The sequence below is a fragment of the Entelurus aequoreus genome, linkage group LG01, assembly GCF_033978785.1.
Source record: "Entelurus aequoreus isolate RoL-2023_Sb linkage group LG01, RoL_Eaeq_v1.1, whole genome shotgun sequence".
NCBI classification, from domain to species: Eukaryota; Metazoa; Chordata; class Actinopteri; order Syngnathiformes; family Syngnathidae; genus Entelurus; species Entelurus aequoreus.
The window spans coordinates 93,925,693-93,952,209 of NC_084731.1; the positions used below are offsets into that span (position 1 = coordinate 93,925,693).

General features: G+C 40.1%; 1 protein-coding gene across 4 annotated transcripts in view; it reads right to left on the reverse strand.

The window, feature by feature from the left end:
• The window catches only part of lancl1 (LanC antibiotic synthetase component C-like 1 (bacterial)), a 152,937-nt gene extending 126,862 nt beyond the window's left edge, over positions 1 to 26,075 (reverse strand). For 3 of the 4 annotated variants that reach the window (XR_009827714.1, XM_062062507.1, XM_062062486.1), the window contains exons 1-2: positions 25,952 to 26,075; positions 16,037 to 16,144 (exon numbers count right to left, since the gene is read on the reverse strand). Coding sequence is in view for 3 of the 4 variants with exons in the window: in XM_062062507.1 (XP_061918491.1) it covers positions 16,037 to 16,104 (68 nt within the window). In the remaining variant the exon portion in view is untranslated. Of the gene's footprint in view, positions 1 to 16,036; positions 16,145 to 18,650; positions 18,682 to 25,951 lie in introns of those variants that run through there. The other variant, XM_062062495.1, reaches the window with a different exon arrangement.
• Positions 26,076 to 26,517: the final 442 nt, after the last annotated feature.

Genomic DNA, 26,517 nt, shown 5'->3' on the forward strand with positions numbered 1-26,517 from the left:
GTGTTTGAATTGTATTGGCGCGTTCTATGGAGCTAGGAGCTAGCAGAGGAGCTAGGAGCTAGCATAACAAACACGTAGGTGTTTTTATGCAGGATTAATTTGTGGCATATTAAATATAAGCCTGGTTGTGTTGTGGCTAATAGAGTATATATATGTCTTGTGTTTATTTACTGTTGTAGTCATTCCCAGCTGAATATCAGGTCACCCCCGGCTCTCACAGCATCTTCCCTATCTGAATAGCTTCAACTCCCCACTAGTCCTTCACTTGCACTTTACTCATCCACAAATCTTTCATCCTCGCTCAAATTAATGGGGAAATTGTCGCTTTCTCGGTCCGAATCTCTCTCACTTCATGCGGCCATCATTGTAAACAATAGGGAACTTTGCGTATATGTTCAACTGACTACGTCACGCTACTTCCGGTAGGGGCAAGCCTTTTTTTTATCGGATACCAAAAGTTGCGATCTTTATCGTCGTTGTTCTATACTAAATCCTTTCAGCAAAAATATGGCAATATCGCGAAATGATCAAGTATGACACATAGAATAGATCTGCTATCCCCGTTTAAATAAAAAAAATTCATTTCAGTAGGCCTTTAAGTTCTTTAATAATTCCCTCGGTTCACACACAATTTTGGTAAGGACGGCATCTTTTTTTTTTGCCTGCCTAGTATGTGACAATTGTGTAGTACTCTACTGATTTGTGGCTGTTCTGGAGCCTCCCAGTCAATATGTGGTTCACTACATGCCATGGTTCCACCTTGAGGATATTTTACGCTATTTCAACTATTGGCATACATAGGCATGTGCCGTTTTTTTCCCGCACGGGCGCACTGGTATAAAAATCCCTCCCTCCCACGCAAATCATCGGGACGCCGGCCACCCGAGTGTGGTCCCGCAGGACCTCATTAGAATCAGCAGAGAGGAGAGGGCCCCCAGACAGGGTCAGGACAAACTGCGCCACACGTGCCGCATAGCGATGCCTCCACGTCTCTTTGCTTTTGGCGACGTGTCAGTTCGTGAGCGATCGGTTTGCACGGTCGCTTGACAACCGGCACACAAAGAACACACACAAATACGTCCTGTGGTACTCAAACAGTTCAACGAACAGTTCTCCAGTAGAGATGTGTGATCAGAGAGTTGTCACCTCCCTGTCAGTCGCTTCCTGTGTGATGCCTGATAATAAGAGGGGGGCGTGTGAGGAAGGTCGCACACACACACACACACACACACACACACACACACACACACACACACACACACACACACACACACACACACACACACACACACACACACACACACACACACACACACACACACACACACACCAGCTACCACCCACGGAACCCTCATTAAAAGCTCATGAATTTCAAGTGCATTCCACACGTGTGTTTTGTCCGCTTAGTACACACTCTCCTCTTTGGGTTTACACTTGTTCAAGCAAGATAACCCTGCAGCCTATAAACACATTTGCAGACGGTTAGAAAATACATCATTCTTTATTTCGCCACCTGGAGGAATTGTAATACTTGATGGTGAATTCCTAACCACCTGAGGATGGGTTATGACCAAAGACGCTGATAGTGCCCTTCATAAAGTTTATATATCTCGAAGTTATCACATCTGCGGCTATGTAACACTGCGTGGTGTGATGTCCAATTCAGATTTTGTTGTGAAAAATCTGACATTTTTCACTATAATACCAAAAGATGTGATGGGAATGGGTCCAAAAAACATGACGTCAAAAGTAAACATGACTCTGATTGTAGCAATTTCAAGAATTTTAAGGTCATTTCTTTGTCCAATTGTTTTGCATTGGATATTAAAGGCCTACTGAAATGACATTTTTTAAATTTAAACGGGGATATCAGATCCATTCTATGTGTCATACTTGATCATTTCGCGATATTGCCATATTTTTGCTGAAAGGATTTAGTAGAGAACATCGACGATAAAGTTCGCAACTTTTGGTCGCTGATAAAAAAAAAGCCTCGCCTGTACCGGAAGTAGCGTGACGTCACAGGTTGAAGGGCTCCTCACATTTCCCCATTGTTTATGTAGTGGAAAGTCCAGGTTGTCAATGAGAACCAAAGTAGATTTAACACAAGAGTTTTATTTTACTCATAATCAAATGGTACAATGGTTGGGTTGAGTTGTCTAGCACACAGAAAGTTTCCCCCCCCGGGCGCGCCCGTCACCATGAAAAAGAAGATGGTGCCCAAAACACTCTCTTCGTTTGGCTTTATCCCTTTCTTATCTCTCTTGTTAGTGCGTCAATGTCTTATTTTGTTTTCCCTATCTGTTCCATAACAACTCCAATCTTTTAGACAGTCAACACATTCACTAGACAGGTTGGCACGACTTAAAGTTCACTTTTGTCCCACAGAAGAGGAAGAGAAATCAAAATGAGCATACATTTTTGACAGACATGAACTATAGGTCAAAGGTCAGAAATTCTACTACATTTACACCAGCAGCGAGAGCGATTCGGACCGAGAAAGCGACGATTACCCCATTAATTTGAGCGAGGATGAAAGATTCGTGGATGAGGAACGTGAGAGTGAAGGACTAGATTGCAGTGCAGGACGTATCTTTTTTCGCTCTGACCGTAACTTAGGTAAAAGGGCTCATTGGATTCCACACTTTCTCCTTTTTCTATTGTGGATCACGGATTTGTATTTTAAACCACCTCGGATACTATATCCTCTTGCAAATGAGGGTCGAGAAGGCGAAATGGACATTGACAGTGACTTTTATCTCCACGACAATACATCGGTGAATCACTTTAGCTATGGAGCTAACGTGATAGCATCGTGCTTAAATGCAGATAGAAACAAAAGAAATAAGCCCCTGACTGGAAGGATAGACAGAAGATCAACAATACTACTATCAGCAGACACCGAACCAAACCCTGGACCTGTAACCACACGGTTAATGCTGTGCCGCCTGTCGAAGCCTAGCAATGCTGTTGCTAACGACGCCATTGAAGCTAACTTAGCTACGGGACTTCGTCAGAGCTATGATAAAAACATTAGCACTCCACCTACGCCAGCCCTCATCTGCTCATCAACACCCGTGCTCACCTGCGTTCCAGCGATCAACAGCGCGACGAAGGACTTCACCCGATCATCGATGCGGTCGGCGGCTAGCGTCGGATAGTGCGTCTGCTATCCAACTCAAAGTCCTCCTGGTTGTGTTGCTGCAGCCAGCCGCTAATACACCGATCCCACCTACAGCTTTCTTCTTTGCAGTCTTCATTGTTCATTAAACAAATTGCAAAAGATTCACCAACACAGATGTCCTGAATACTGTGGAATTTTGCGATGAAAACAGAGCTGTTTGTATTGGGATACAATTAGGGATGTCCGATGATGGCTTTTTGCCGATATCCGATATTCCGATATTGTCCAACTCTTTAATTACCGATACCGATATCAACCGATAGCGATATCAACCGATATATGCAGTCGTGGAATTAACACATTATTATGCCTAATTTGGACAACCAGGTATGGTGAAGATAAGGTACTTTTAAAAAAAATTAGTAAAATAAGATAAATAAATTAAAAACATTTTCTTGAATAAAAAAGAAAGTACAACAATATAAAAACAGTTACATAGAAACTAGTAATGAATGAAAATTAGTAAAATTAACTGTTAAAGGTTAGTACTATTAGTGGACCAGCAGCACGCACAATCATGTGTGCTTACGGACTGTATCCCTTGCAGACTGTATTGATATATATTGATATATAATGTAGGAACCAGAATATTAATAACAGAAGGAAACAACCCTTTTGTGTGAATGAGTGTAAATGGGGGAGGGAGATTTTTTGGGTTGGTGCACTAATTGTAAGTGTATCTTGTGTTTTTTATGTTGATTTAATAAAAAAAACAAAAAAAAAACAACCCGATACCGATAATAAAAAAAACGATACCGATAATTTCCGATATTACATTTTAACGCATATATCGGCCGATAATAACGGCAGGCCGATATTATCGGACATCTCTAGATACAATGTGTCCGAATACTTCCGCTTCAACCATTGACGTCACGCGCATACGTCATCATACATAGACGTTTTCAACCGGAAGTTCCCCGGGAAATTTAAAATTGCACTTTATAAGTTAACCCGGCCGTATTGGCATGTGTTGCAATGTTAAGATTTCATCATTGATATATAAACTATCAGACTGCGTGGTCGGTAGTAGTGGCTTTCAGTAGGCCTTTAAGAAGGAAGAGGGCAAGAATTTTGGCTCTCACTGTTCGTGGGGCAATTGCTTCAACATCTGTTCCAAGAAGTGATCTTTCACCCTACCGCAGTGTTTTCCAACCACCCTAGTGTGCTGTGAGGTACAGTCTGGTGTGCCGTGGGAGATTATCTAACTTCACGTATTTGGGTTAAAAATATTTTTTGCAAACCAGTAATTATAGTCTGCAAATGATGTGTTGTTGTTGAGTGTCTGTGCTGTCTAGAGCTCGGGAGAGTAACCGTGTAATACTCTCCCATATCAGTAGGTGGCAGCCGGTAGCTCATTGCTTTGTAGATGTTGGAAACAGCGGGAGGCAGTGTGCAGGTAAAAAGGTATCTAATGCTTAAACCAAAAATAAACAAAAGGTGAGTGCCCCTAAGAAAAGGCATTGAAGTTTAGGGAATGCTATGCAGAACGAAACTAAAACTGAACTGGCTACAAAGTAAACAAAAACAGAATGCTGGACGACAGCAAAGACTTACTGTGGAGCAAAGACGGCGTCCACAAAGTACATCTTGTACATGACATGACAATCAACAATGTCCCCACAAAGAAGGATGAAAACAACTGAAATATTCTTGATTGCTAAAACAAAGTAGATGCGGGAAGTATCGCTCAAAGGAAGACATGAAACTGCTGAAGGAAAATACCAAAAAAAGACAAAAGGCCACCAAAATAGGAGCGCAAGACAAGAACTAAAACACTACACACAGGAAAACAGCAAAAAACTCAAAATAAGTCACGGCGTGATGTGACAGGTGGTGACAGTACACCTACTTTGAGACAAGAGCTATATTGATGCATGCTTGGTTATGGTTTAAAGTCATATCCAACAATTGCGACAACGACTTTTTACTGTCAACTGAGTTTATTTTTTTAATAATTTCTGCTGGTGGTGTGCCTCCAGATTTTTTCAACGCAAAAAATGTGCCTTGGCTCAAAAAATGTTGAAAAACACTGCCCTACAGAGTTTAAAACATCATATTGTCACCAATGACTGTGCAATCATCTGTGCATCAGTTGAGGACGTCTCTGCGCTGCTGACTTGTCTCCACTCAAGATGATCTCCTGCTGGCCCCACTACGGACTGGACTCTCACACTATTAACTAGATCCACTCCACGTTTATTTGCAACATCTGCGGTCCCCTCCAAGGTTTCTCATTGTATCCCATTGGGTTGAGTTTTTTCTCGCCCTGATGTGGGATCTGAGCCGAGGATGTCGTTGTGGCTTGTGCAGCCCTTTGAGACACTTGTGATTAAGGGCTATACAAATAAACTTTGAATGATTGATAGTGTTTTCCACACGTTAAACGGGGAAAAAGGGTTATACTTGTAGAGGGCTTTTCTACCTTTAAGGTACTCAAAGCACTTTGGCACTATTTCCACATTCACACAATGATGGCGGGAGCTGCCATGCAGGGCCCTAACCACGACCCATCAGGAGCAAGGGTGAAGTGTCTCGCTCAAAGACAGAACGGCCGCTCTACCGACCGAGCCATGTCCCGTCACGTTGGCAATTTACTTGCGGTAATGAGGTGGGACGCGAACGTAAAGTCATCCTGTAACATGAAATGGTGTAATAAAAGGCCTAAATGAACGCTATCCATATTTTTTAAGACAAATCTTGGTGTTTTTGGTTCATTATTATGCCTTTAGTTCTATTTATTGTTAGAATAATTATGTATATATTATCACACAACTCTATGCTTAAGGGCCGTTGCTATAGTTATTATCTGTATTTTTCTATCTGTCCAAAGCTGGCAATCCAAAAGATTGCCAGCCGTCTCGTATCAGCGTTGTGTCCAGACTCGGCCTGCTGACTGCCAAGGCCGAACACCGCCGTGACGCAGACAGAGCAGAGACAAGGCGATATCACCAGCGTCAACACATTGGCATTTTTGTATAATCATATATTGTGTCTAACTGGAGTTGTCGAGATTACCCCCTTCCCTCAGCGACAGCTTCAATGATGTAACAGGGACCTTCCAAATAAATAGAGGACGCACGCGGGCTGGACTTTTAGAACGTAGTTTGGATCTGTAACTAGAATACAGCCCAAAACACTTGTCTCCTCATTGAGCCAAATTGAACTCTGTCTCTGCATGATTCCTTGCTACTCGTCTGTTTAATAGATGTCATTAGTGTTTGAACCTGACATTTATCCTTTTTTGATGTTTTTTGGGGAGCCTCACAAAGTAGCTATGTTTCCAGTGTGAAAGATGTATATTAAATGACAAAATACTAAATAGAGTGTTATTTACTGTACAGATTGTACTCAATGCGCAATTACATTTCTGCATTTCCTGGATTTATACACATGAATAGATGCAAGGTCTGTATGAATTTCTGATGGGGAGCACAACTCGACAAAAAAGGGTCCCCAGACTCTATTAAGCATGATGGCTAGCCGTTGGTCCTGCTCGTGCAGCTCCAGGGAGACAAGCAAAACTGTGGGTTGTGCAGGCATCCGCACCTGTCGTCGTATAATAACAACAGGGCGGTCTTAAACGCATACCGAGTTTGACTCTGGTGACCGGTTGACGAGTTGGTCGGCATGATCATGGAGCTCTGTGATTACAAAAATATCTCTGGTATGGGCGGCAGCCGCTTCACGGGACTTTGGTGACTGTCTGTGCACCAGTCTCCCCACGTTAAACAAAGTCACGCACAGGCATCCTCCATAAAGGGATACCCCCCTACCAGGAGGATTGTCATACTCGTTTTCAAGTGACCGCCAATGATGATGATGATGATGAACATAATAGTGAGAGTCCAGTCCATTGTGGGGCCAGCAGGAGACCATCCCGAGCGGAGACAGGTCAGCAGCGCAGAGACGTCCCCAACCGATGCACAGGCGAGCGGTCCACCCCGGGTCCCGACTTTGGACAGCCAGCGCTTCATCCGTGGCCACCGAACTTGGCCTCTCCACGAGGGAGAGCAAAAAAGAAACGGCAGATCAACTGGTCTAAAAGGGGGTCTATTTAAAGGCTAAAGTATACAAATGAGTTTTAAGATAGGACTTAAATGCTTCTACTGAAGTAGCATCTCTAACTGTTACTGGGAGGGCATTCCAGAGTACTGGAGCCCCAATAGAAAACGCTCTATACATCTTTTTTTGGGCTCTGGGAATCACTAATAAGCCGGAGTTCTTTGAACGCAGATTTCTTGCCGGGACATATGGTACAATACAATCAGCAAGATAGGATGGAGCTAGACCGTGTAGTATTTTATACGTAAGTAGAAAGTAATGTTTTAGCTTGTGAGCCCATGCAAAATCAGAGTCATAACACACGGGCCCAACTTGCATTAATTAACAAAAAAACTACCAGAAACTATCATGACAGACGATGAAATACACAATATTATAGTGTAGAAAATCGTTATATCCTGTACCGATGAGAAGTGTTCAATCAATATACGGACAGAATCTGTTGTGCCCTGAGCTCGCTTCTAGCACGTTTTACGGCTGTAATCCACTTGTGTCGTCTTACGGTATCTTTGGGAATGCTGTAAAATGTTATCCCCCTCCTATATCCTTGTTTTATCTGGCATAGTTACAACTGAGAAAGACATGGAGAACCTATCTCACTCGTGTTTTTTCCTGCCAGTATTATGGCATTTGTTTTGATTCTGTGTGGTGCATGCTGGGATGTGTGATGTAATTTCGCAAAACTCTATAATTTGATAGTTGGCCAAACACTGTGTGCCTCCGAAACACAACGGCTTTGTAGTCATTACTTTGAGATTTCTTGTGTACAGATAAACACTTTTTTTAAGGAAATATGTTCTTTTACATGCTCTGCTCTGAAGAAGGCTGAAGCTATACTCAAAACGGTCAGCAGGTAAAACAATATCTTTACTCAAAAATGATTTGTTTATTTAACGCAACAAATCTCTAACTAATATTCAAAGAAGACACGACAAACGCAGTCAATCTTTTGTGGGTCATTTTAGCTCGTTTAGCTATGTGCGTAGAGGAAGAAAATGCTAAATGCTAACTAGCATGTTAGCTGTTAGCATGTGTCTAAATAACACCTGCTTCGGTTCTTGTGTTTATGCTGCCAGATAAGGTTTGATTAAGCATACCATTTAACCTATTTAGGTGTTCTTCTCCCTCTTAAAATATATTTACTGAGAGAAAACAAGAGGGCATTAAATACATTTTATTTACCGTCCTGTTATCCACCTCCGTTATTGTTGTCTACTTATCACTGACTAATGAATGGAATGTAAATCGAATGGAATGATCTTAATTGTCATTGCACAAGTACGACTACATTTTGTTTTCAGCACAAACCTGTGCAAGATTAGACAAACAACATTGTACGCTGATGGGTCGCCACTCATGGCGCCCCGTAGAAGGTGGTAAAAAAGGTAGAGGTAGGGAAGATGAGAAAAAAGTGGGTTTCAGACTGGGCTTCTATTGATGGGGGCTTAGTTTGGAGTGAGAATAAAACTTGATAGCATAGCATAGCACATATACGTATTACAAGAGACTTACGAGGGGTAAAAATCAATCACCATCTCCCTGATGTTTATGTTCAGACTCTGGTTGTTCTTGGTGCACCACCCTACCAGCGCCTGTATTTCCTCTCTGTAGGCTGTTTCATTATGTGATCAGGCCCACCACCGTGGTGTCGTCGACAAAATTGATGATGGTGTTCAAGGGATGAATGGGGACACATTAATATGTTTATAGGGTGCGCAGGAGGGGGCTCAACACGCAGCTTTGAGGGAAGCCAGTGCTGAGTGACAGAGTGGAAGACCATAGTTGACCCACCTAAACAACCTGAGGTCGGTTGGTCAAATTTTATTTTATCCAGGAACAGATGGGGCCGGGGGTAAGATCCAGAAAGCTCAGCTTCTCCACCATGTCAGGGATGATGGTATTTGTTATGTTTCCCGTGAAACAACTTCATTATTGACAAAAACTTATTTAATGCTGTCAGGTAGCATCAGCTAATGACAGACACCTGGTGGTTTGTTCTTCGCTATGTACAGTATGTACTAAAGCAGTCATCCACACACCGTAGCGTGCCATCCAGTGGCTCCATTGTGTACAACAACTATTACCGCAGTACTGAACGCTAATCTCTAGTTGACGAACAGCATCCTGACATAGGAACCCGGAAGTTCAAGAGGCTTCACAGCTGAGTGGAGAGCAGTGGTGATGGCGTACTCTGTGGACCAGTTTGGACTGTAGGCAAACTGGTGTGGATCTAAGTCCTGGGGGTGGCAGGCTTTGATAGCCTTTAAAAGCACTTCATAATAATAGAAGTCAGTGCCCCTGGTCTGTAGGTATTTAGGTATTTAATTGCTGACTCTTGGGGAATGCAATAACACTGGCTTTCTTAAGACAGGGCAGGACTTGGGCCTCTTCTAGGGATGAGTCCCAGTCAGTACTCCTGCCAGCCACTTTACGCATGTTTATAGCATTTATTACCCGCCTCACGTAGTGTTCTTGGAGGACGAGCAGTTGAGGACTAGAGGGTAGGAGGGGCATCTGTGGTGTGGTTGGTCTGGATGACTCGAAACAGGAAAAGAAGTGATTGATTTCTTCCACTAGCGAGTCTTCTGTGCTGTTGTGTATTTAAACGTCTGTTTAATTGTAACGGATGCTACCTGGCGCACAATGATTTTTTTCTACACTTCCTTCTACATGCCATGTAATGGTGGTTCTTTGGTAAAAATTTTGCATAGATTCTGTTTTAAAGGCCATCTTTAAGTCGCTCTATGATGCACTGTTATTAGGGTCAGCCATGTTGTCGTTTTTAGGATAGGATAGGACTTTATTGTCATTGCACAAGTACAACGAAACTATGTTTTCAGCACAAACCCGTTCAAGATTAGACAAACAAACAGTGTACAGGGTTACAGAACAGGAACACTGATGGGTCGCCACGAGGCGCCCCGTAAAAGATGGGAAAAAGGTAAAACGCTGGGGAAGAAGATGAGTAAAAAAATACAATCTAGACTGGGCTCCTAAGGGAGCCTAGTCTGGAGTGGGAAAAAACCTCCATGCAATGCACACATAAACATGTTACATATAATCACGACAACTCGCAACAGGAGGCGGAGGGAGTCGGGATCCAGGGGGTCGACTGCTGCTATGAAGCGCTGCCAGCCGTCCATCACACCGAAGGGGAATCAAGCGGTGGTGAAGGCGTGGGGTGGGGGAGGGGTGTGTGTGTGTATATGCCCATTGTTTTGGGTGTGTTGATGTAGTGTCCATAGGCCTGGGGCCTTTCTGCATGCAAGCAAAAGTTCGACTCCAGGTGTCATTGAGGAGGGAGGGAAGTCAAAAGCGTCCATCATTGACGTGTCCTCAGGGGATGTTTTCAGAACAGCCTGCTCCTGTTGTTGCAGCGTCAAGGCGATTCGAGGGAGTCAAATCGTAGATTAGGATTTTTGTTTTTCCGCGAGCAGACATTACAATGGCTTGTCTGTTCTATTCGTCCATAATGGCTCTCATATCCAATGTTTCCCTTTCAACCAGCTTTTCCATGATGTGATCCATCTTGCAATTCAGTTCAGAAATCGCCCCAGTCTGTGATCCTACAGCCCGGCCCAAATCTTCCATTGCGACGAACAGCCTTTGGGCTGCTTGAGTGGCTGCCATTGTCTTACGAATTTTAGCACATCCACATGGAGTCTACTGACGGAATAAAGTTCAAACTAAACGCTACGTTTTATTAGACAGGGTTACAGCAGAGGATGCATGTGCATGTATGAGCCAGTCCACCCTACAACAAGAGGATAGCAGAAAAAAAAGGAATTCATTGACTACAACGTCGGACTACACTGGCTGAGAGGCGCAAAACACTTTGGGTATATTTATAAGATATATGGAGATATCTGCTGACATCACAAATGTCACAAATTCAATTTCCAAACAGCTCGTTTGAAGGAAGTATGGAGGAAGGCAAGATCGTTTTATAAATATCTCTGCTATGCCTCCATGGTTTGAGTTCAAGTTTTTGGGACTTTCATGAACACACAAAAAACAGAACAGTTACAACTAAATAAGAGAAGTTGGTTTTGCATAATAGGTCGCCTTTAGGAGTTGCTCTGGACAACGAGCTGAAGGCTTGTGCTTTTTGGCTTGTTACCTCGCGCTCTCGACTTTCAATCTGCAGACCGTGCTTCGACTCGGTGGTGTGAAGGAGTCGGAACCAAAGTACACATGCAAGAGGGATTTGGTTTCCAATCAAAAAATCTAGGTATGCTGTTTAGAATTGAACTCGATCTAACTACTATGTTAGCATGCATTTCAAAAAGCTAGTTTAAAGCAAAATCATGCAATAATTTGTTGTTTACTCGTGCAATATAAACGTACTGAGAAAGCTCTGACAGATACTGGCAAAGTTAAAACCGCAACTTTGGATCAATGGCCCAAACAGACGCCTGTTTGGAAGTAACCGGAACCGTTTGGTTGTTTTGAAACTGTGGTGTAATTAGGGAGGCAGCTGAAAGAGTGATTGCTTGTCACCCCCAATGGTGGCCCTCCACTGCCTGAATGTCAACACTACCTGAGACCTCCTGTCTGAGCGAGAAGCACACTCAATTAGAGACGCCCCGTCACAGCGGGAGACAAACACGCTGACACATTTACAAAGATATGAGAGAGAACGGGCAGACTTGTGCACTGGAACAGAGCATCAGCACACACCCACACACCCACACAACCGCACTCATCTTGATTCATCACAGAAGTAGCCTCATCGTCGCCCCGGGTGATTCTGATAATTAAAACACAGCTTTTCAGGACATAAAAGTCACTACTGCTTACTGAGCCTTTTCTCCGCTTCCTCTGCAGGCAAACATCACTCCAGGATAAAAGTTGGTGCAGGTAGGCAGCGGGGAGACGCTCCCACTGCTCCAGTCAGAGAAATCAAAGTGTTTTGAGTCAAGGGGCAAGATACCAAAGAGGACTTTTTCTCTTAGTTTCCGTGCCAGCGACATCTGAGGCAGCTTTTTGCTCTTCATGAAAGTGTTTTCCCAGTTATTTAGATTTGTATGGAGCACACGCACATGTCCCAGTTAGCTGGGAAGAGGATGGACATGCTAGCGTAAGAATCCTAATGTTGTCTTGAACTGTAAAAAGTTAGACTGATTCATTTGAGTGAAAAATCAATGTGTACACAACCCTGATCTGCTAGACCACTTTTAAATTCCCAGATCCGTACTTTTATCGTTTTACAAGTTCCTTCCTAGCCATCTAATTTACTGCAAACCGGTTTTATTTTTTGCAATCCTGCCAAATGCAAGCTAGCTAGTAGATACTCGCTGGTACATCAGTTTCCCCCAGGTTTCGAACACTATAGGGCTATTCAACTGGCGGCCCGGGAATGACACCTTATCGGCCCCCGAGTTTAGTTCAAAACAAACATATTTGCTGCAAATTCCTAAAAACACTAGAGTGCTCTTGTTGTATAGAGGAACTTAAACCTCTTTCAACACCTGGGAGTACCTGGGAGTCCACTTGAACAGCAGACTGGACTGGAAGGACAACTGAGGGCATGAGCCGACTCTTTTTCCTGAAGAAGCTTAGGTCCTTTAATGTGTGCTGCAAGCTGTTGGAGATCTTTTTTCAGTCTGTTGTGGCCAGTGCCCTGTACTTTGCAGTGGTTTGTTAGGGGGAGCAGCACCAGCAAAAGGGACTTAAACCGGATTGACAAACTGATCTGGAAAGCCGGCCAAACTATTGGCACGCAGTTGGAGGCGTTTGTGTCAGTGACGGACAGGAGGATGCTGGACAAACTGCTAGCCATCATGGACAATCCTGCCCACCCACTCCACCAGACAATTGAGGGACAGCGGAGTTCATACTCCAACAGGCTCCTTCAGCTTTATTCCCACAGTGTTCGATTCAAGAACTCCTTCCTTCCGCACTCCATCCAGCTGTATAATCACTCGCCATACAGCAATAGATGATATCTGTCTATTACCTGACCGCTTCTACGTTAGCTACCTCTCTTTGTTTATAATGTATATATATATTTTTTTTTTTTTGCTGCAGCTGTTACATATACTATAATATTGTACATGGTAATTGGGATTTGTTATATATTGTATATATTATATAAAAATATATCAGTATATATTTTATATTGTACATATGATATGTAAATATTACATATATGTCCATCCATCCATCCATCCATCCATTTTCTACCGCTTATTCCCTTCGGGATCGCGGGGGGCGCTGGAACCTAACTCAGCTGCATCTGGGCGGAAGGCGGGGTACACCCTGGACAAGTCGCCACCTCATCGCAGGGCCAACACAGATAGACAGACAACATTGACACACTAGGGCCAATTTAGTGTTGCCAATCAACCTATCCCCAGGTGCATGTCTTTGGAGGTGGGAGGAAGCCGGAGTACCCGGAGGGAACCCACACAGTCACGGGGAGAACATGCAAACTCCACACAGAAAGATCCAGAGCCCGGGATTGAACCCAGGACTACTCAGGACATTCGTATTGTGAGGCAGATGCACTAACCCCTCTTCCACCGTGCTGCCCTACATACATGTTATATTTTATATTGCTACTATGGTACATTTTTAGTCTACTTAAAACCTGCATTATCCTTTCCATCCTTACCCTTTCCATTCTTTGAAACTGAGCTACTGTGTGGGACAATTTCCCTTGAGGATCAATAAAGTTTGTCTAAGTCTAAGTCTAAAACATTGGCAGATCCTTGCATTTACATTTCAACCTTGCTGGCAAACATACAATACTAAGGCCAAACTACATACTGTACTGTTAGAATAATTATGTATATATTATCATCATAACTTTATGCTTAAGGGCCGTTGCTATACATTATTGTCAATTGTGCTGAAGTGGTATTTTTGTATCTGTGCAAGCTGACAATCCAAAAGATTGCCAGTCGTCTTTATCAGTGTTGTGTCCAGACTCGGCCGGCTGACTGCCAAGGCCGAACACCGCCGTGACGCAGACAGAGCAGAGACAAGACGATATCACCAGCGTCAACTAATTTTAATTTATTCTATAATCATATATTGTGTCTAACTGGAGTTGTCGAGAATACCCCCTTCCCTCAGCGACAGCTTCAGTGATGTAACAGGGACCTTCCAAATAAATAGAGGAAGCACGTCGGGCTGGACTTTTAGAACGTAGTTTGGATCTGTAACTAGAATACAGCCCAAAACACGTGTCTCCTCATATGAGCCAAATTGAACTCTGTCTCTGCATGATTCCTTGCTTCTTGTCTGATTAATAGATGTACTTTGATTTGTGTAACTAAGGTTTTGCTGTAGCTTGTTTACTTCAGATGCAGTCAGTAGTCATTTGTTCAACTTCTTTGGTTATACTAGTGGTGTTCCTCAAGGTTCCATTTTAGGTCCCCTGTCATTTGGGCTATTCAACTGATGGCCCGTGAATTCAGTCCAAAAAATTTGCGCGAGACTCACATTTGTCTTGCAGATTCTTAAAAGCACTAGAGTGCTGTCAAAGAGATGGTCTTTGACTCTATTTTTTGCAGAAGTTCCTTAAAAACAGCAGAGTGCTCCTGTAACCCTGACAAAACAAATAGACCAAAATCAAATGTCTACTGTAGAGAACGCTGCTTCCCCAGAATACACAAAATAAGGCCTGATCGTGAAGGGAGAAGTCCGGCTCTCCGGTCCCTAGCTTTCTGGAAATGTGGCCCTCAAAAAAATGTAGTTGAATATCCTTGATATATTGTCTTGGTTATTCTATGGCCAGACATTGCACCTAACAAACTAGTCCTTTTGCCAGTGTATCGTTCCGCAGACTCAGGTGCTCAAACAAGGAATCCCATATGTCGGCGACTCAGTTTTGTTGTGTTGAATGTAATTCACTTTTGAATAAACCTCGAGAGTTTAAGGGTATCGTAATTGTCCTTATTACAACACTTCCCTACATTAGCCGGCTCTCATCGCTTCTCTATGATGTCATCACTGTCTGACTCTGTAGTTGTTTGCTGCCTAACTCAGTTGCACCACGAGTCTCGGTGCTGTTTTTAATGAGTACAGCCGCAAAATGACTCACCATGGGGCCAAACAAAGTTGCAAGGGCCATCACTTTGATAAAGAAAGCGAGAAAACACGATTTATTTCAAGAAAACAGTTGGAGCTCTCCTCCTTCCGCTGTGCTCATTGCCTTTAATCTTCGGTTTTTAATGCAGATCAAAGTAATGTTTCATGTATCCACTTCAAAACGTCACTTACATGTATTTTACATTGTTTTTTGCATGATAAACTACAATTATTCTCTGTTAAATGTTTTTGTGTTGATATTTATTGTGATTAATTTTGTTTATTATTTTCTTATGGGAAAAATTGCTTCGGTTTCAATATGACTGGGTTTTCGTCTGACCCTTTAACAAATATTATAAAAAACTACTGCGCTTTAGTTTACAAGCTGTCAAGGCCTGTGTTTTAGTATTTAGTTCCTTTCCAACCCATTTTATGTTGTAGTCCCCGTTTGTCTCCACTGAGTCACTGAGTATATTTCATATTGCACGTTTCCTCTACAAACTCAAAGAGCTTTACGTTGTGAGACCCATATTCTACATTTTTAAGCTGCATTAATACAAATGCGGGTGGCACTGCAAGCAAGGCGGGTGAAGTGTCTTGCTCAAGGACACAACTGCCGTAACTAGGATGGCGGAAGCTGGATTCGAACCAGGAGCCAGGAACCATGAGGATTTATGCCGCTCCAATACCTGTGTGCTTTTTACCTCTGCCTCGGTTCCTGTGTGGCTTTTGTTTAGTTGTTTGACTCACCTGTGGATATTTGCTCCCTTTTTCATCGTTAAAATATTCCACCTGCACGCCGCCTCTCGTCTCTGCATCCTGGGGTCACACCGACACCCGCAAGCTCACTCTGTGATACTAACCAAGAAACAATCAAAAGAAGATCAGACAGGTGTTAATCATACAGTATTTTGGTATTATTCTGGTTAAAGTTGCAGTGTTGCCTACAAGGGGGTTTTAGTAAAAGATGATACGGCACATAATTTAGAGAAGGGTGAGCATATCCATGCATGCAGGGAATTATGCGCATGTAAGGACCATAGACTTAGACTTAGACAAACTTTATTGATCCACAAGGGAAATTGTTCTACACAGTAGCTCAGTTACAAAGGATGCAGGTATATATATCATTACATATATGTAATATTGACATATTATATATACAGTATATTATATCTACTGATATATTATATTATTATATTATATTTTTATATAATATATTTAATATATAACAAATCCCAATGACCATGTACAATATTACAGTATAAGCAAAACCAAGGGCAACATAAAATAGAGAGTCGATCCAGCAGAAGGTATACATTATAAACAAAGAGAGGTAGCTAACAACGAAGCGGTCAGGTAATAGACAAATACACTATATTACAGCCCTTTGAGACACTTGTGATTTAGGGCTATATAAATAAACATTGATTGATTGATATTGCCAAAAGTATTTGGCCACCTGCCTTGACTCACATATGAACTTGAAGTGCCATCCCATTCCTAACCCAAAGGTTCAATATGATGTCGGTCCACCTTTTGCAGCTATTACAGCTTCAACTCTTCTGGGAAGGCTGTCCACAAGGTTGCAGAGTGTGTTTATAGGAATTTTTGAGCATTCTACAAAAAGCGCATTGGTGAGGTCACACACTGATGTTGGTCGAGAAGGCCTGGCTCTCAGTCTCCGTTCTAATTCATCTCAAAGGTGTTCTATCGGGGTTCAGGTCAGGACTCTGTGCAGGCCAGTCAAGTTCATCCACACCAGACTCTGTCATCCATGTCTTTATGGACCCTGCTTTGTGCACAATGTTGGAAGAGGAAGGGGCCCTCTGCAAACTGTTCCCACAAGGTTGGGAGCATGGAATTGTCGAAAAATGTTTTGGTATCCTGGAGCATTCAAAGTTCCTTTCACTGGAACTAAGGGGCCAAGTCCAACTCCTGAAAAACCACCCCACACCATAATTCTTCCTCCACCAAATTTCACACTTTGCACAATGCAGTTCGAAATATACCGTTCACCTGACAACCTCCAAACCCAGACTGGTCCATCACATTGCCAGATGGAAAAGCGTGATTCATCACTCCAGAGAAGGCAGAAGGTGGCTGAGTTGCTGTTGTTCCCAAACTCTTCCATTTTCTTATAATAAAGTTGACTTTGGAATATGTAGGAGCGAGGACATTTTACGACTGGATTTGTTGCACAGGTGGCATCCTATGACAGTTCCATGCTGGAAATCACTGAGCTTCTGAGAGTGGCCCATTCTTTCACAAATGTTTGTAGAAACAGTCTCCATGCCCAAGTGCTTGATTTTATACACCTGTGGCCGGTCAAGTGATTAGGACACCTGATTCTGATCATTTAGGCTCATTTACGGACATGTCATCCATGTCCGTAAAGAAATGGATGACAGAGTCTGGTGTGGATGAACTTGACTGGCCTGCACAGAGTCCTGACCTGAACCTGATAGAACACCTTTGGGATGAACTAGAACAGAGACTGAGAGCCAGACCTTCTCGACCAACATCAGTGTGTGACCTCACCAATGCGCTTTTGGAAGAATGGTCGAAAAGTCCTATAAACACACTCCGCAACCTTGTGGACAGCCTTCCCAGAAAAGTTGAAGCTGTAATAGCTGCAAAAGGTGGACCGACATCATATTGAGCCCTATGGGTTAGGAATGACCTGATGCGATGACATTGTAAATATTTTTTTACCTTTTAATGTAAAGCCAAAATGTGTTTTGTGTTTTAAGGGGACGGCGTGGCGAAGTTGGGAGAGTGGCTGTGCCAGCAATCTGAGGGTTACTGCTTCAATCCCCACCTTCTACCATCCTAGTCACGTCCGTTGTGTCCTTGAGCAAGACACTTCACCCTTGCTCCTGATGGGTCCTGGTTAGCGCCTTGCATGGCAGCTCCCGACATCAGTGTGTGAATGTGTGTGTGAATGGGTGAATGTTCCATTCTTAAACAAAGTAGAAAGCGCTATACAAGCAAGTGTAACCCATTTGGATGGGTGGTCAAATACTTTTGGCAATATAGTGTATCATCTATCTCAGGGGTCGGCAACCCAAAATGTTGAAAGAGCCATATTGGAGCAAAAATACAAAAACAAATTTGTCTGGAGCCGCAACAAATTAAAAGCCATATTACATACAGATAGTGTGTCATGAGATATACATTGAATTGAGATGACTTAAAGGAAACTAAATGAGCTCAAATATAGCTACAAATGAGGCATAATGATGCAATATGTACATATAGCTAGCCTAAATAGCATGTTAGCATCGATTAGCTTGCAGTCATGCAGTGACCAAATATGTCTGATTAGCACTCCACACAAGTCAATAACATCAACAAAACTCACCTTTGTGCATTCACGCACAACGTTAAAAGTGTGGTGGACAAAATGAGACAGAAAAAGTGGCATAAAACACGTCCTAGAAAGTCGGAGAAAGTTATACATGTAAACAAAGTATACGGTGAGTTCAAGGACCGCCAAAATAAGTAGGACAAAACGGCGCTCGCCAAATACTCGAATCAGTGAAGCATGTTTAATACAAACAGTGTGCTTTATAACAATTAGGGAGGTTTGTGTCATGTTTGTCCTCCTACAGAAACCATATTAAAACAAAAAATATATATTTTTTCCCCTCATCTTTTTCCATTTTTCATACATTTTTTAAAAAGCTTCAGAGAGCCACTAGGGCGGCGCTAAAGATCTGATCATACAGCTGGAATGTAATGGAAGCATGTATAAAAGATGAACTTGATAGATAAACAGAATGCGCTCACACATTTTCATTCAAAATAACCTCTTTCTTTACAAATATTGTTTTCATGTTGTCAGTTTTTCACAAATTGTCACTTTAAAAAAAAAAAAAATCCATTGAGTAAAGTGTTCCCCCTAAATAATGCATATTTTTAATTTTTCATTGATGATGGACGTGTGTCTGCGTAGTAAATGTAATACATAGAAATGATGGGATGCAGTATTTAGCGATGAATTAGGAATCAGTGCGAGCTCTCCCACAGTTTCTGACGTCCTGTTCAACATCATTTTCATTGACAAATGATGCGGTTCCTCCGGACCATCTGCTTGTCTCCAGGCGTCTCGACGCTGTTATCCGCGGTGACGTCTATGATGAAACGAGCGGTTCCCAGCAGCGGGGCAGGAACTGATGAATGGGTGAACTTGTTAAAAAGGCTCACAGGAGGATTTCACCTGAAACCTCCGACACAAAACTGAATGACCGTTCTTTTTGTTCTTCTCTGATTCATGCAGAGGTTCAGTGGCTGGTCGTCTTCCATCTTGTGCAGGGCATCAGAGCGATACCATCATAAAACTGTAGAGTCGCAAGTAAACTGTGAAATAGTTCCCAGGGTTCATTGCACCCAGAGAAATGAGCACCTTATGAATTAGTGTTTCCTTGTTTCTCTTGCTCTAAGGCAGACCTGGGCAAATTAAGGCCCGGGGGCCACATGCGGCCCGTTAAGCTTTTCAATCTGGCCCGCCGGACATTCCTAAAACATATTTTTAGATGTTTAAGATGGAAAGTGTAGCCGCCATTATGATGTGCAGTCATGTTTTCTAACGACCGTAAGTCTTGAACTGTGCTAAGTATTTCAATGGTTGGAATCTGCACTTTTGGATGACATACTAGTTACTTTGGTCATCTAATTAGTTACTATGGTCATCTAATTAGTTACTATGGTAATCTACATCACAGCAGCTCAGACGAGGCACCAAACAGTGTGGGCGGGAAGTGTTTCCACAGACGCGGAAGGAGATTTTCACAACAAAGTTCTAAAGCTTAGTGATGTATCAGATATATCAGATTGTAGGTGGGATTATTTTGTACCCTTCGCGTTCATATTTCACTGTTTGTTGCATTTTTGTTGCGTTTCACTTGATTGTAAAATGTGTCGACCGAAAGGGGGTGTGACATTCATATTTTGTCAATATTCAGTGTTTTATCGTTCATAGAAAAATTTAAAATTCACTTGATTGTAAAATATGTCGATCGAAAGGGGGTGTGACATTCATATTTTGTCAATATTCAGTGTTTTACCGTTCATAGAAAAATGTAAAATTCACTTGATTGTAAAATATGTCGATCGAAAGGGGGTGTGACATTCATATTTTGTCAATATTCAGTGTTTTATCGTTCATAGAAAAATGTAAAATTCACTTGATTGTAAAATATGTCGATCAAAAGGGGGTGTGACATTCATATTTTGTCAATATTCAGTGTTTTATCGTTCACAGAAAAATGTAAAATTCACTTGATTGTAAAATATGTCGATCGAAAGGGGGTGTGACATTCATATTTTGTCAATATTCAGCGTTTTATCGTTCATAGAAAAATGTAAAATTCACTTGATTGTAAAATATGTCGATCGAAAGGGGGTGTGACATTCATATTTTGTCAATATTCAGCGTTTTATCGTTCATAGAAAAATTTAAAATTCACTTGATTGTAAAATATGTCGATCGAAAGGGGGTGTGACATTCATATTTTGTCAATATTCAGTGTTTTATCGTTCATAGAAAAATGTAAAATTCACTTGATTGTAAAATATGTCGATCGAAAGGGGGTGTGACATTCATATTTTGTCAATATTCAGCGTTTTATCGTTCATTGAAAAATGTAAAATTCACTCGATTGTAAAATATGTCGATCAAAAGGGGGTGTGACATTCATATATTGTCAATATTCAGTGTTTTATCGTTCATAGAAAAATGTAAAATTCACTTGATTGTAAAATATGTCGATCGAAAGGGGGTGTGACATTCGTATTTTGTCGAAATTCAGTGTTTTATCGTTCATAGAAAAATGTAAAATTCACTTGATTGTAAAATATGTCGATCGAAAGGGGGTGTGACATTCATATTTTGTCAATATTCAGTGTTTTATCGTTCATTGAAAAATGTAAAATTCAATTGATTGTAAAATATGTCGATCGAAAGGGGGTGTCACATTAATATTTTGTCAATATTCAGTGTTTTATCGTTCATAGAAAAATGTAAAATTCACTTGATTGTAAAATATGTCGATCAAAAGGGGGTGTGACATTCATATTTTGTCTATATTCAGTATTTTATCATTCATAGAAAAATGTAAAATTCACTTGATTGTAAAATATGTCGATCGAAAGGGGGTGTGACATTCATATTTTGTCAATATTCAGTGTTTTATCGTTCATTGAAAAATGTAAAATTCAATTGATTGTAAAATATGTCGATCGAAAGGGGGTGTCACGTTAATATTTTGTCAATATTCAGTGTTTTATCGTTCATAGAAAAATGTAAAATTCACTTGATTGTAAAATATGTCGATCAAAAGGGGGTGTGACATTCATATTTTGTCTATATTCAGAGTTTTATCGTTCATAGAAAAATGTAAAATTCACTTGATTGTAAAATATGTCGATCGAAAGGGGGTGTGACATTCATATTTTGTCAATATTCAGCGTTTTATCGTTCATAGAAAAATTTAAAATTCACTTGATTGTAAAATATGTCGATCGAAAGGGGGTGTGACGTTCACATTTTGTCAATATTCAGCGTTTTATCGTTCATTGAAAAATGTAAAATTCAATTGATTGTAAAATATGTCGATCGAAAGGGGGTGTCACATTAATATTTTGTCAATATTCAGTGTTTTATCGTTCATAGAAAAATGTAAAATTCACTTGATTGTAAAATATGTCGATCAAAAGGGGGTGTGACATTCATATTTTGTCTATATTCAGTATTTTATCATTCATAGAAAAATGTAAAATTCACTTGATTGTAAAATATGTCGATCGAAAGGGGGTGTGACATTCATATTTTGTCAATATTCAGTGTTTTATCGTTCATTGAAAAATGTAAAATTCAATTGATTGTAAAATATGTCGATCGAAAGGGGGTGTCACGTTAATATTTTGTCAATATTCAGTGTTTTATCGTTCATAGAAAAATGTAAAATTCACTTGATTGTAAAATATGTCGATCAAAAGGGGGTGTGACATTCATATTTTGTCTATATTCAGAGTTTTATCGTTCATAGAAAAATGTAAAATTCACTTGATTGTAAAATATGTCGATCGAAAGGGGGTGTGACATTCATATTTTGTCAATATTCAGCGTTTTATCGTTCATAGAAAAATTTAAAATTCACTTGATTGTAAAATATGTCGATCGAAAGGGGGTGTGACGTTCACATTTTGTCAATATTCAGCGTTTTATCGTTCATAGAAAAATGTAAAATTCACTTGATTGTAAAATATGTCGATCGAAAGGGGGGGTGACATTCATATGTTGTCAATATTCAGTGTTTTATCGTTCATAGAAAAATGTAAAATTCACTTGATTGTAAAATATGTCGATCGAAAGGGGGTGTGACATTCATATTTTGTCAATATTCAGTGTTTTATCGTTCATAGAAAAAATTAAAATTCCATTACGTTTTTTTAAGGGCGGTCTGTTATATTGTTTTAAGCATTCAATCAGACATTATTGTGAGGTTTTGTATTAGTGTTCCTAAAAATAGATATACTGGCTCCCAGACACATTTTTTTTCTCTAAATGTGGCCCCCGAGTCAGAATAATTGCCCAGGCCTGCGATACACAATACACACCCCTTTGATGGCGTTGTCTTCTTTCTTTAAATGGATTATTAAAATTGAAAATTTGACACTGTTGGAAAGGCACTACTCTAACAATATGTTTATATTATTTTAGAGAAGGGGTAAGTGTCATCCTGATTTAAAGGACCACGTATCACACATTAAACTAAGATATCTAAAAAAGAATAATAGAATTCTGTCTGCATATTAATTATTTTCATCCTGTGATGCTTAATACATGTTTTGTTTTAACTTGGTGCCCAAGATATGACTTAAATTATGCACTGATAAGCAGCGCAGACAGTACGATGGGAGATAAAAGTGATTTATGCCTCATATCTTTTACTGTATTATGAATTCTGTATAATAGTTCCGAGATGAACTGAACTGCATATTATAGGACACATGGGGAAACCCAGTGATAACTCATAAGTTAAAATGAGCAATATATTATTTGAGATCAATGATATAACATTAGCATAATTCCATATAGAGCAGATATATGTCCATGCAGACACAATGAGTCAAAGAACACATACATAAATGTACACCTCCCAACCACTACACTCGGACCTGGCGGAGAGAATGAGCAAGTTCAGTGGAAGGCTCAGACTCCCAAAATGCAACACGGAACGACACAGGAAGTCCTTCATACCGACAGCCATCGGACTGTATAATGCATATGTTCCTTTTTGACTGTACTTGAATGTATAATAGACTGTATTTATATTATTCACATGTGAATAATGCTGTATAATAGACTGCATTTATATTATTCACATGTGAATAAAGCTGTATAATAGACTGTATTTATATTATTCACATGTGAATACTGCTGTATAATAGACTGTATTTATATTATTCACATGTGAATAATGCTGTATAATAGACTGTATTTATATCATTCACATGTGAATAATGCTGTATAATAGACTGCATTTATATTATTCACATGTGAATAATGCTGTGACTCCCAAAATGCAACACGGAACGACAAAGGAAGTCCTTCATACCAACAGCCATCGGACTGTATAATGCATATGTTCCTTTTTGACTGTACTTGAATGTATAATAGACTGTATTTCTATTATTCACATGTGAATAATGCTGTATAATAGACTGTATTTAAATTATTCACATGTGAATAATGCTGTATAATAGACTGCATTTATATTATTCACATGTGAATAATGCCGTATAATAGACTGTATTTATATTATTCACATGTGAATAACACTGTAAAATAGACTGTATTTATATTATTCACATGTGAATAACGCTGTATAATAGACTGTATTCATATTATTCACATGTGAATAACACTGTATAATAGACTGTATTTATATTATTCACATGTGAATAACACTGTATAATAGACTGTATTTATATTATTCACATGTGAATAATGCTGTATAATAGACTGTATTTATATTATTCACATGTGAATAACACTGTATAATAGACTGTATTTATATTATTCACATGTGAATAACACTGTATAATAGACTGTATTTATATTATTCACATGTGAATAATGCCGTATAATACACTGTATTTATATTATTCACATGTGCATAACACTGTATAATAGACTGTATTTATATTATTCACATGTGAATAATGCTGTATAATAGACTGTATTTATATTATTCACATGTAAATAATGCTGTATAATAGACTGTATTCATATTATTCACATGTGAATAATGCTGTATAATAGACTGCATTTATATTATTCACATGTGAATAATGCTGTATAATAGACTGTATTTATATTATTCACATGTGAATAATGCCGTATAATAGACTGTATTTATATTATTCACATGTGAATAACACTGTATAATAGACTGTATTTATATTATTCACATGTGAATAATGCTGTATAATAGACTGTATTCATATTATTCACATGTGAATAACACTGTATAATAGACTGTATTTATATTATTCACATGTGAATAACACTGTATAATAGATTGTATTTATATTATTCACATGTGAATATTGCTGTATAATAGACTGTATTTATATTATTCACATGTGAATAATGCTGTATAATAGACTGTATTTATATTATTCACATGTGAATAACACTGTATAATGGACTGTATTTATATTATTCACATGTGAATAACACTGTATAATAGACTGTATTTATATTATTCACATGTGAATAACACTGTATAATGGACTGTATTTATATTATTCACATGTGAATAACACTGTATAATAGACTGTATTTATATTATTCACATGTGAATAACACTGTATAATAGACTGTATTTATATTATTCACATGTGAATAATGCTGTATAATAGACTGCATTTATATTATTCACATGTGAATAATGCTGTATAATAGACTTCATTTATATTATTCACATGTGAATAATGCTGTATAATAGACTGCATTTATATTATGCACATGTGAATAATGCTTTATAATAGACTGTATTTATATTATTCACATGTGAATAATGCTGTATAATAGACTGTATTTATATTATTCACATGTAAAAAATACCCAAGTGTTTATTGTTTATTGTGAGCGAACTGTGGTGCTGAATTTCCCCCAGGGATCAATAAAGTACTTTCTATTCTATTCTATTCTATTCTATTTAGTTGACTTAAACCAGGCTGATGAAGCATGTGGCGTGGTATCATGTGTAAGTAAACAAAGCATATCCGGTCATAATTTTTTTTTTCTTGTAGTAATTAAAATACAAAGAATGGGCGGGGGACGGACTTGAAGTCTACTTGTCGAAGGTTTTCAGATGTAATTTCACCTCGTTGACACAAATGGATGAGGACATGCTGATTCTGGAGAGTCAGGATTAAAGAATCATATACAGGCATATACCGGGCAGCTATATGGGGGCCTGTGTCAAATACCATCTGATATGAGGGTCAGGGAAGCACGGTTAGCAGGAGCTGAATGACATTTAAGTGTGTGTGTGTGTGTGTGTGTGTGTGTGTGTGTGTGTGTGTGTGTGTGTGTGTGTGTGTGTGTGTGTGTGTGTGTGTGTGTGTGTGTGTGTGTACATTGCTCACCAGGGATGTGTTGTTCTGCAAGGCTGTCGTCTTTTCCGTGAGTCGAGTCAAGTCAGTGCCGTCGCCTGGTGGTTGGACGGCAAAACGTGGGACGCTCCGCGCTGTTGCCGTTCAGCTGCCGTTTACGTATCTGAAATGGCAGGACTGAGTTTATTTGCGTCTGCTCTTCTGGAAGGACAGAATAAACCGTTTGTGTTACGCTTTACGACAACTTATTTTTGTCACGTGATCGTGCGCAGATTCGCGAAGTCTCGTAAAATTCGGCGCTACTTTTTGCGGAGCCACAGCAAAGGGGCTGTGGGGACTGGCCATGGCGGCGCCGTTCTGCTGCCGTTACGCATCCAGTAGAAAGGAGATGTTACGCAACACGCCTACTAATAGTACACACAATTTTATACTTTGCACACGCTGTTTAGCGTGTGGTATTTGGATCTTAGTAGATCAGGCCCCTACTATACAATATCAAATATTTATTTTATATTTATATTTCTGTCTTGCCTCTGGTGAGGGCGGTCAAATTTTTTTCCGCTCCCTTCTTCTCCCAGCTTGCTCTCTTTGTTTTGTCT